At 33.7% G+C, this 12,746-nt stretch overlaps 1 protein-coding gene across 1 annotated transcript in view; it reads left to right on the forward strand.

Moving 5' to 3' along the window:
* Positions 1–12,746, forward strand: part of TMTC2 (transmembrane O-mannosyltransferase targeting cadherins 2) — a 400,877-nt gene that overhangs the window by 263,993 nt on the left and 124,138 nt on the right. The window contains exons 6-7 of the mRNA XM_081058171.1: positions 167–351; positions 1,728–1,806. Coding sequence (XP_080914297.1) covers positions 167–351; positions 1,728–1,806 — 264 coding nt within the window. The remainder of the gene's footprint in view (positions 1–166; positions 352–1,727; positions 1,807–12,746) is intronic.

Here is a 12,746-nt window from a genome sequence, read left to right on the forward strand (position 1 = left end):
TACATTCATTGTTCACATATATATTTGTTCCCTAAGTATGTATTTCTTGGTTTTCTTTTAATGTCAGAAATAATCCATAGAAACTAAATTGAAGTAAAGATACCTTTATTGTATCCACAGTGGAAATCATCTTTTCATATTTATATTTCCACTTTTCCCCCCTCAGCTGCATATTTAAACACCGGTATTATTCTGATGAACCAAGGAAAGACAGAAGAAGCGCGACGCACTTTTCTGAAGTGTTCTGAGATCCCTGATGAAAACCTCAAGGACCCACACGCGCACAAGAGCTCCGTTACCAGCTGTCTGTACAACCTGGGCAAACTCTACCACGAGCAGGGCCGCTATGAGGTGGGGCCAAAACCACGCTGCCCTTTTCCTTCCCCTTGTTCTGATCCAGTCTCAGTGTTCCCTACTCTACCATATCATTGCAGGGACACTATGATCATTTAAGAGGCTCATATGTATTTTTAGTAAAAGCGTTTAACGGGGAAAATTGTTTGGAAAAAAGAACTAAAACAGAAAAAAACAACAACAAAGGAACAAACAAAACAAACTCGTAGACACAGATAATAGTATGGTGGTTATCAGAGGGAAAGGGGATTGGGGGAGTTAGGAAAGGGGAAAAGGGGTCAAATATATGGTGACGGAAGGAGACTTGACTTTGAGTGGTGAACACACAAAGAAATATACAGATGCTGTATTACAGAATTGTACAACATGAAACTTATATAATCTTATTGACCGGTGTCACCCCAATAAATTTAATAAAATTTAAAAAAGCAAAAGCCTCTGCTAAAGAAAACAAATTTCTTTACTGTGAATTTCTCAGAATAAGTCTTCAAGAAAGGGAAATAGCATGCGTTACTTCTCAAGCTTATTTGCTTACCATCTCTGATTTTATAATTGAAGACACATTATGATTGTTATCTTTTATCCACTGTTGGGTGTTAAAAAAATATATATTGTATTCTGAGTATTAAAATTGGATGTAAATCATATCCATTTCTTTAAATTCTTTTTGAAACAATAATAAGATGATATTAATTTTATGTTTTTTTAAAATTGGGAGAGAGGAAAAGGGATGCAGACCAGACCTTGTACAAGGAAAGTTGGGAGGTTGACCCACTCTTGTCCTCCGTTTCTCTCACAGGAAGCACGTCTACACAGGTTTCTTCTCTCACGTTCAGTATCGCTCCTCCTCCTCTCGCTCTTTCAAACCACACCCTACATACTCTTACAGGATGTATGGATGCAATATCACGATAGAGATACAACTTTTAAAATCATTACATTTAATAATCTCAGTGGGTCTCAGTAGCTAGATTTGTTATTTGATATTTTATTTCAGTCCTACTTGATTGCCATACTTCAGGTAACTATAGATTCTAGATTGACTACAGATGACTTCCAGATGTGAATTTTTCTAGTATTTTTAATTGAATAATCTGTGTGAACTAAAATTTTAATATTAAAATAAAAGAGGATGGGTAACATACAACTCCTTGTTAAAGTAAATTTTTATATGGGGTTGGATATTCACTGGGGTTGAATATTTTCATTCATAAAATTGAGGTAGTATGATATCAAGAGACAGCTCAATTTTTTTCCTCCAGTGAACTATTTAGCAATAGCAATGGAAGGTTTCAATTTTAGAAGGATGTTCTTATTTTAGTTTTGGTGAATATCCTTGCACTTAATGTTTATTTGTTTGTTTCTTAAATTAGGATGCCCTTAGTGTGTATAAGGAAGCAATTCAGAAAATGCCAAGGCAGTTTGCCCCACAGAGCTTGTACAACATGATGGGTAAGTAAAACATTAATATTTGCATTACTATTTCAGAGACCTGTGGAGAAGTTAAAACCTGTGCTTCTGTTAAATGGAATTCTCATAGGTTATATCATTAATGCTCATCCCAAAAACCTTATTCACAATGGGGTGTCACATTCAAATGTGACAAAGCACACTTTTCACAAAGCACCCTTGTTCTGACAGAAGCAGATAAGTGTTTAATATAGTGATTCTCAACAAATTGGCCAGATCCCAGAGTTTTTGCAAGGCGTTCATAAACCCATTGGGGTGTTAAGAATAAGCTAGACTGGAGATTGAAAAAGATGAATAAAACACACGTAGATTTTAAGAAATGTTTCAAATTCATGGTAACTTTTGATCATGTTATTTTTCTTAATCAGAAGATCCTCAAAATTAAACATGATCTGGTATAGAGATGAACTATTTTTGATGCTTATAAAAGATAAGAATAACGGAGTCGACTTGGGTGGTTTTCATGATCAGGTCTTGGATCTCAATGGGTTTTTTCAGAGTTAGTATTTTAGAGTAAAAACAATAATATGAAGAATGTTAAGTGTGGTACTACAATTACTCTTTTTGCTACATGGGGATAATCAGCTCAATTCCCTTATTAGTCAGAAAGTACATAACTGAAGACATGGATTTTTCTAAGTACAAGAGGTCAAGAACTAGAATTTATAATAAAGTATCTACCTGTCACCTGCAATTGATTTGTGACTTTATTGTTACTACAACTATTTGATGGTGGACACACCTGAAAGCTGCCTATTCAGTATGTAACTCTTGAAAAGAGTCCCTAAAGTTTAAGATGCTCTGCTGATTGGTTAACTTGGCTGTTTCAAGGGAGAAAAGGGAACTGGTTGTTTTTGTTTCCAAATCAGGTACTTCTTTTTTTCAAAAGCACAAATTGCAAACTCACATTTCCTTTTCTCATTAAACTTGGTTAATTTTAAAGATATTTCTAGGCTTCCTTCTTGCATGAAAAATAAATTAGACTGCATGATCTCTAGGATGATTTTATGCTTCTATATTCTATAATGTGAGAAATTGGATACTAGCTATATGGCTTGAGCACACACACGTAAAAAATATCTAAAATCTTCCCAAACTAGAGAACGTATACCTGGCAAGGACACTCACTTTTTCTTTTTCCTAAATGACAGAAATTTTAGAAATTGTTTAGAGACAAAATGAGGCACGGGTCAATAAACAGGAAATAATTAGAATTTAGAATAGGTGAATATATTCATTCTATGTCTCTGGGACTCCTGCCCCCAGTTAGCCTGTGCCTCATAATATTTCAAGCTCATGTTAATACAAAAGTTGGAGTATTTCTAGTTGCTGTGTCTTTTTTCTCTTTGCTATATTACTAAAAGGTAAACTCTACCTTCATGAAATGTACTTTTGCGCTTAAACTCATAAATTAAAACAGTGCTTTTCATGATCCAGCATTTTACTTCAGTCTTTCTTTCCAGGTGAAATGTACATGTCCAGAGAGTATGTGCTGAGAGTGTGTAGATTTATCATCTGAATTAAATTTTCTGTGTTAATAACTGGATGGTTATTCCTGTCAAAATGAATACTAAAAGGTTCATTTTCTCTATCTAAAGAGACTTAATGATTTTAGTTTTGAGTTTTATTCTAAACGCTAATGCTTGGGAAAGAAGGTCTTATCCCAATTTCCCTCAATTATCAAATAAGATGTCTTTATTTTAATTAGGAAAAGACTGTGACGTCCTTGGCTAGAGATTGCCTTTGGCATTTTTATTGTTAATAGGAAGTGTGATATTCACTATAGTTGGTGACTTCAGAAAATTCATTCAGTTATTTTATGTAAATGAATTTGACTGAAAATTCAGCCGGTACCTTGGGATCTGTCTCTCATGGTTACACAGATGCTGAGCACAAACAGGCAGTGAAAGTGAAAGACAAGTGTGTCCCTGGGGTTATTGTTTAGTCCTTTGTCTTACTTTCTGTTGTAGAAAGCGGTAGTCTCTCTGCCCAGACTCTGAAAAGCACTCTAACAATTTGCAAGGGTAGAATCCCAATACAATTTAAAATTGCAGATTTCTTCCATAATCATTGTGGCTGCCTTCTGTTTAATTCTATGTAAAGGTCTGTTGTCTGACCAGGTTCTGTAGTTTCAGTTGTTCATGAAACTATAATTTTCTCAGACAGTTCACCTCCTAATCAAATGGTTGAAATCCTCTGAGTGTTTGTTTTAACTCCTAATACATTAGTCTCCATTTGATGTAAAAAAAAAAAAAATGGCCCAGGAGATAAGCTGCCTTATCAGTTCATCGTTTTCATTAGTCTGTCAGCATGTGCTGATTATCCTATCAAGTTTATCAACAGCCTTGAATGTGTTTTCTAATTCGCACATTTACATATTGTTAGTGCCCTTTGGGGATCAATGATGGATTATAATGTCTGGCTAGATTTAACTTGTAAGTACTCATTTTTCTCATGCCTCATTCATTTTACCCTTTACAAGCATTTGTGTGTGTGTGTGTGTGTGTGTGTGTGTGTGTGTGTGTGTATGTAAACATTATTTTTTCCATCATATTTTTTCTTTTTATTTGGAGGTTAGGAGAAATAAAGTAAGAAAAATAGTTATATTGTGTGTTATTGCTAGTTAATAACTCAATTTGTTGCAGTTGCTTTAGAAAAAGATACTCCAGTTCTTTGCATTTTCCCTTCTCTTGAACATTTTATGAAAAACTTGTATTAGTCTGTGCTACATGCAGGTAGTTGACTTACCCTGAACACCAAATGAGCATATTTTCCCATTTGTGTATTAATAGAAAAAAAAAGAAGTTTGATTAATTTACTTCCCAAATTAAATGTTTCTGTATTTTATCCTAAGACTGTTTTTACTCTGGCGTTTCTTAAGTAAAATTGAAAAATACTGTTTAAAAATATAGTCTCATTATTCTCTTTGAATTCATAAGACCAAGATGATTGACTAACAATTACTGTGGAATATCATCCCATCTGAAATCATGTGAATTACAAACATATGTAAATGATAATAAAGCAGATGCTAAATATCATTTTATAAAAAAAATTTAAAAAAAACTTTCACCTAGGTGGTGGCTGTAATTAGTTAATTACATGAATTACATGAATTTCATGTAATTACATGAAATTTATAGACCAAATCACAAAATAACTTAACATTGCTGCTACCCAGGTATGTTACTTTATTTCAATGGGCTTCCGATTCCTCTTGAGAGAACAGATTGTATTCCGTGGACATTCAGTATAGTGTGAAGTCATTACCCAGGTTCTAGTCATGGCTTTGACACTAGCTGAGTGACGTTGAACAAATTACTTAACTCAGTTTCCCCATCTTTTAGATGGCTCTAATAGTATTGTCAGTTTGAGAAATGATTGAGATAATGAAGATAAACGTTTTTGGACCAAATGCTCAACCTAGTAAATGTTTTCATAAGATGTAATCATTATCATTTCTGCGCGTCTTTTAACTCCAAGGGTCAATGATTGTATTCTGTCCGTTGTTTTTGTATTTACCGATGTTTAAGTATGATTTCCCTGTAAGTAAGATTTTGTGATGTGTGAATGGTCTCGTAGTCACTGACTTTCAACAGGGATTTTATTAGTGCTGTGCTTTCTAGAATTGTATTTTCTCTGGAAGTCCATTTCTCCTTGTCTCTCAGCAACCACAGTCAAATCATACTTTTAATACTATGTTAACTGAAAGTGAAACTGCATACTCAATTAATGCCCAATTAACTTAATTTCATTATTAGAGTACTCCCTCAAAATTAAAATTGCCATGTTTAGGTTAGAGTTTCTTCTATTTTTTCTGCCATGACATATATTTCCCCCTAGACTGAGTCAAAATTATTTTTTATTCTGAAACCTATTGCATGCCATTATTGAATCTCAATTTCTTTAATTCTCACATTATACGTGTATTTTAGAATCATAGAATGTTAGCCATGGAAGATTCCTATCTTAAAACTTCTCCTAACATAATCTCTTTTATTTTACAAGATAAAAATGAGCACCTAGTGAGTTAAGTTGATACGTTTAGGATGACACAGTTTGTGTTAGAACCAGAAGTGTAGCTTCCTGACTTTAATTCCAGTGCTTTTTCTATTTTAGGCCTTTTGTGTCACCGAAACTGGCATGTTTTTTTACTGTGTCAATATAACTTTTCTTTACTCATTTAAAAATCAGCAGAGTGTGTGTGTGTGTGTTTGTGTGTGTGTGTGTGTGTATTATATATCTATTACATAGATGTATAACAAAAACCTCTGCATCTTAACGAAAAAGAATATAACACCTACACAATTGTGGTTTCATTGCAAAGGCATTAAATATGCATGGCATTAAAAAAACTTACATAGGATGATTTCTAACCATCCTCAATTTTTATCTTCTTTCTCTGTAATTATTTCCCTTAAAATGTCTACTTGACTATTGCTTTTGAATAATACTAAAAGATTATGGGAGACTAAATTAGGTTCTAACTTCCAATTACTTTTATCAGTTAGAGCCCTTCTAATCCCAAAGGTCATTTTAAGCCTATTTACTATTTAAAATAAAATTGCTCTGCTTCCTTAGTGCAAAGTAATTGTTGGGTTTAATTACATAAGCAATTTAGGCCATTTCATCTTGGTAATATATTCTGAGAACAAAGGGGGCGTAATGTGTTTCATGCAGTAAGAGAAGAATCTAGTTACTGCTTTGTCACTGTAGTCTGTAATCACTGTTTAGAATAACCTCTGTGTGTGGGAGGGGAACTTAAGTCACATACCCTCCACTCAGTACAGAAGTGATGGCAATATGAAACGGAAAATAGTCCATAAGGTTTCTGCCCTCAGAGAACTTTCCAGGAAATTTCACACTTGGTCTGGAGATCTTTAGTGTCTTTCCTTACTAAGCAAATGCCTATAAATAAAATTTGTAAAACTGTATCACTCTAACCTTGCAAACATTTTCTCCATAACTGTGAAGATTGCTCTGTGTTGACTGCACCAAACAAACCAAACCAAACAAAAAGACAAATCTCAAGCTTTTTAAACTTCTAATGTGACATTAGTGTCATACATTACATACGTATTTTAATTTTCCTAATTTTTTAAAATGTGTTTATTACGGGTGATATGCTTTTACCTTAGGGATAGATTACATAGCTCTTCCAGAGGAATAGCATGATAAGGGTGTATTGCTGTGTGTTGTCTTGTTTGCCCTTTTTTTGATCATACTGTTTTGAATCTCTTATTCCTGATAATTCCCAGTTTGTTTTAACACTTCTCTGTTACTTACAAAATTCTAGCTCGGTATTGGAAAAGATATTTTCCTCCATCGACCTTCAAATAACAAATCTTTTACGTGGCATAGGTTTGCAATTGAAAAGATGTTTTCCCCTCATATTCTCTAATCAAAAGGGGGAAATCGGTATTTAATTTTCAGTTTCATGAAAGCAGCTCTTTAGTTATGAGAGATTTCCCCAATTTTATTGAGCTACTCCGAGAGTATGGGGAAAGAACCATTGATAGGAAACTGAATTTATTAGAGCAATTTTGGGGGAGTAGAAAGCTTGTACAAATTTTAGAATTATAATATATTTTTGAGAAAGAAAATTGTGGAGGGAAAGAGTTAAGTATTATAAATGGTTACCAGTGATATTTAGATTCCTTACTACTATTCAGGTAAGAAGAACTGACACATGAGATGTCAAATGTACCTGCTGAAAACAAAAATACAAAAATGCTCACTTGTAAATTTATCCTAACTCTACTTGAAGTATGCATACTATATACTGAGTTTTGTTGGTATAATGGCTGTAAAAGAACTCTGTTTCTTTCTCAGCCTTCAGTATGGCTGGTTTTTTAGCTGAATCATTTATTTTGGTTGAAGAATATGTCTCTGTGTGTGTGTGTGTGTGTGTGTGTGTGTGTGTGTGTGTGTTCATTCATCTCACCTTGTTCCAGAACGCATTTAGAGTAGAAATATTCAGAGTGAATTTTTGACACGAGGGTTTAGTTTATATGCTTAGTGTTTTCTTTTTTGACTGGTTATTCTTAAGTGAATTGCTTGAGGCATTTAACATGCCAACTGTGAAAGAGATGGTTTTTAACTGAGATTTGAACTTCACATCTTTCAAGTGTGGGACCATTAACACTCCAGTATTGTTAAACTTTTTATACCACCTGCTTCTCCTATTTTGCGTTCTGGAGATTTTTCTATGATTGCTCCATTGGTACTCTTGAAAATCAGTGAGTCAGTCTTATAAACATATGACCATATAACTTGATTAACTATTGATCCGTATACCTCCAAAAAGAATATTAACTTATAATGTTTTAAGACAATCTATTAATATCACTTTGATATATCCATCATCGGAAAGGACATGACCAGGAGACCAGCGCTAGGTGTGTACTTTAGCAGTCTAGAAAAACGAAATGTAATTTTGAGAGACTTTAAAAGTTCACTTTATGAGATGTAGAGTCAACAAGATAAGGAAATCATGAACTTTTGGCTGTGTATCAAAAAGAATAAACATAAAATTTATGTATAAAATCTATACAATTTTCTTTTAAAAGTTCATTTCTCATTATAAAACTTCAGTGGTTTAATTTTTTTTTCTTGTTACCATTCATGCTTGATAAAAATTCTACTTTATGTACCATGGTTACCGACATTAATTTGCTGTGCGTTAATCTATACAGTACAAAGGCCAGCATCCAGTTCAGCTGCATGAAATCGGTAATATATTTTGTTAAAGTTTCAATTAAACCCAGGGCCTGAAGATATATGGCCCCTCTGGGGAGTTTGAACCCTTTCATATCAATAGTAGAGTTGCCCAAGGATCATGCTGAGGTCTGGCTGTCACTTGCTTTCCTGGAAATACACTATGAGACAGTTGATTATATTTCATTGTTATTAAAACCACAGGAGCCCACCTGTTACATTAATTCTTACTATTACCAGTTTAGTAGTAAAGATAAAAAGGATTGCAGCTTAAAAACTTTATTTTTAAATTGAGTTATGAGGAAATGAATGCATTCAAATTAATACCTAATTATGTCTTTCTTATTCTCTGATTACCAAATAGTTTCAGTATATTCTGCTTGAAAAAATCTGTTTTCTGACACTTCAATAGAAATAAATGAGGAAAATGTGTGTGTGTGAGTGTTTAAGTTAAATTATATATATAATTTAAATTAAATATATATACATATATGTGTATAATTTTATATACATATAAAATTATATATATTTAATTTAAATTGTATATATATATTTAAATTAAAGTTTATTGGGATGACTATTGTTAGTAAAGTTACCTAGGTTTCAGGGGTACAATTCTGTAATACATCGTCTATATATCACATTGTGTGTTCACCACCCAGAGTCAGTTCTCCTTCCATCACCATATATTTTATTTGATACCTTTTACCCTCATCTACCACCCCATTCCACTCTTACCGTCTGGTAACCATTAAACTATTGTCTGTGTCTATGAGTTTTTGTTTCTTTATTTACTTGTCTTGTTCCTTTGTTGCCTTCAGTTTTATATCCCACATATCAGTGAAATCATATGGTTCTCGACTTTTTCTGTCTGACTTATTTCTCTTAGCATAATAATCTCAAGATCCATCCATCCATGCTGTCACAAATGGCAGTATTTCATCTTTTCTGATGGCAGAATAGTATACCATTGTGTATATATACCACATCTTCTTTACCTAATCATTTATTGAAGGACACTTTGGTTGTTTCCATGTCTTGACCACCAAACAACCCCTCCAAAAATGTATATATTTTTTTCTTTTATTGGGTAATATGCATGGAGTGAATCTTTTTACTAATTAGTAAATACAGGTTGGGTTGTTCTCAGAAAATTGAGGTGGTATTATGTTATATTGGGGGAATTTATTAACTAGAATTCAAAATCTTGCATTCTTTAAAGATGCTAATTTTGATGACATTTAGAAGAAATGGATATAATCATGAGGAATAAGAAAAGCTTGTATAAAGGACACACTCAGGAAAATCAATGTCAAAAAAATGATGAGTTTTATTGCACATATTTAGAGTAGGCAAGTAATAAAAATTAAGTTAACACAAATATATTACCACATGTACTTTGCTATGTGTGTATTTATAGCTATTTTTCCCAATAGGTAGGGAAGAGTTGTTTTCTGTATAAATACCTCATTTAACTTCCCAAATGTATGGTCACTTAGTTTTAATTTTATCTACACTGATAGAAGCTATTGTCATACTCAAGTTGAAAAAAGAATTAAAATAGAACATGCAAAATTTTCTTCCAGATCCAGAATGCAAGTCTTTTTTACCCACATGTGAATTACAGGAATGGGTTTTTGTGAGCAGTTGTAGGATCTTCTTTTCAAGTTCAGATACATCAGAAATTTAAAATCCATCCTATTTGTATTCATTAAAAATGGTAAGAATTAGTAATTAACATTAATATAAAATTTTATAGTATAAAATAAATTATTCATTGCATATTATACAGACATATTGCTTGATCCAGGAATACATATGAAATGTATTACTAAGAAGATATATATAAAACTTAAAATACTTTTTTTAATACCTATGACATTTTCCTGCAAATATTGAAGTCCTACATCTCTGAATACTGTTATTTTCATTAATTCTTTCCAAACCAGTACATTTACTCATTCTTTTCTCTTGTGTAAACCTTGTTTTTATAAACACAATTTAGCACTTCCTTTCCTATTTCTAGTGTTCCCTAATTATTTAAGTTACATTAAGCCATTCTGTTTACTCCATTGTAATTCTCTTGAAGGCACTATTGTATTTTTGAAGAGAGGATCATCACCTCCTCCAACACACACATACACCACACACCACACACGTACCACACACACACCACACACACCACACACACCACACACACTACGCACCCACCACACACACACACACCACACACACCACACACACCACACACACACACAACACACACCACACTCACACCACACTCACACACCACACACACACCACACACCACACATACACCACACACACCACACACACACCACACACACATATATACCACACACACACCACACACACATATACCACAAACACCACACACATACCACACACACCCCACACACACCACACATACCACACACTACACACACACCACACACACCACACACACACCACACACCACACACCACACACCACACACACACCACACACACCACACACACACACAACACACACCACACTCACACCACACTCACACACCACACACATACCACACACCACACATACACCACACACACACATATACCACACACACACCACACACATATACCACAAACACCACACACACTACACACCCACCACACACACACACACCACACACACCACACACACACACACAACACACACCACACTCACACACCACACACACACCACACACCACACACACACACACACACGAGTCTCACTTTTTCTTTTTTGAAAAATTCTGAGCATTTTATAGGATTGGTTCCAACATTTGTTGATTGATTATATTTAGTGATTTATTTCCTTGAAAACACACAGGGAATTGATTAGCCTGGAGAACAGGACACCCAGTTGCAATTAGAGAAATATTGACCTAGACTCCTGGCTTTTTTTCCAAGTTAAATTTGGTGGCACATCTGAAGTTTCCTGTATATAACCTCACACTAGAGGTTAGGAACCTTTTTAACTTTCACTGAAGTTGAACACCTTTGTTGATGTGTTTACTTAATGAAACATCTATTCCCCCTCTCAACCCTGCATTTCCTCTCTCTTTTAAACCTACCCTTTCATGCTTTATTGTCAGATACTAAGTAGCCTCTCTAATATCTGTAATCATTTAAAATTCTTTGTCCTTTCCCGCCTGTACATTAGCTATTGAGGACTTCCAATCAGAACTAATATATCTAAGGCAATTGGACTGTGTTTTTTTTTGTTTCTTTGTTTTTGTTTGTTTTTTAAATAAGGGTAAGCTAAGGATGTCACTACAAGACATTCACAAAATTAGACAGCCAATAGTTGTAGTAAGTTTATGGCATAAATAAAGAAAAAAAGAAAGCCAGACTCCCTAATGTTTCTGTGTTAATGCTAACACTATGAAGTAAAAAAAAAAGTAAGAATTAAAATCACAGCAAAATAAATTCTTGATATAAAATAGACTAATGATGTTATATTGTTCTGACGGACTACAGATTATCTGGAAAAAGCAGTTACTCAAATTTCTTTTCAATGACATACTTGGTAAAAATGTAATATCTAAATCCTAATTGATACATAATGTGATCAATTATTTACCAGAAATGTATCAAACTCTTTGGAGGCTTCTGAACTGAGGTTGGAGAACAAATAAAGAGATGAGAGTTTGTTCTGTGTCCTGCTCTACACATCTCATAGTCTAGTTTGGGATCAGGAAGCTTATAATTTGGTGAGGATGGTCCTATACGAACATAAACAAAGCAGAAGGGGGAAGTGTGAGTAAATGAAGCATTGAGTACTAATCTTGAATAAGAAACTCAGTTTTGTAAAAATATCTTTCTTAAATTGATTCGTAGTTTATAATTCCATAGCAATAAACATTTCAAAAATAATTTTATCAAAATTAGATGAAATAATTCCAAAGTTCATCTGGTGCACTTAACAGGAAAATAGAGCCAAGAAGGTTTAGAGAAGAATAATGAGATTTGCTCTACTCAGTATTAAAATAATTAGAAGTCTGTCATCAGATACTAAGTAGCTTCAGTACTTCGGAGATGCCACAGTAATTAGAGTTGTGTTGTACTGCTTCAAGAACAGAAAGCCAGACCAGTAGGACAAAACAGAGATCCTAGAAACAGATCAAAATTAACAAAAATCTTTTGTAGGTAATAAATGTGGAATTAAGTATTGGT

The sequence above is a fragment of the Rhinolophus hipposideros genome (assembly GCF_964194185.1).
Source record: "Rhinolophus hipposideros genome assembly, chromosome: 9".
In the NCBI taxonomy this organism is placed as follows: Eukaryota; Metazoa; Chordata; class Mammalia; order Chiroptera; family Rhinolophidae; genus Rhinolophus; species Rhinolophus hipposideros.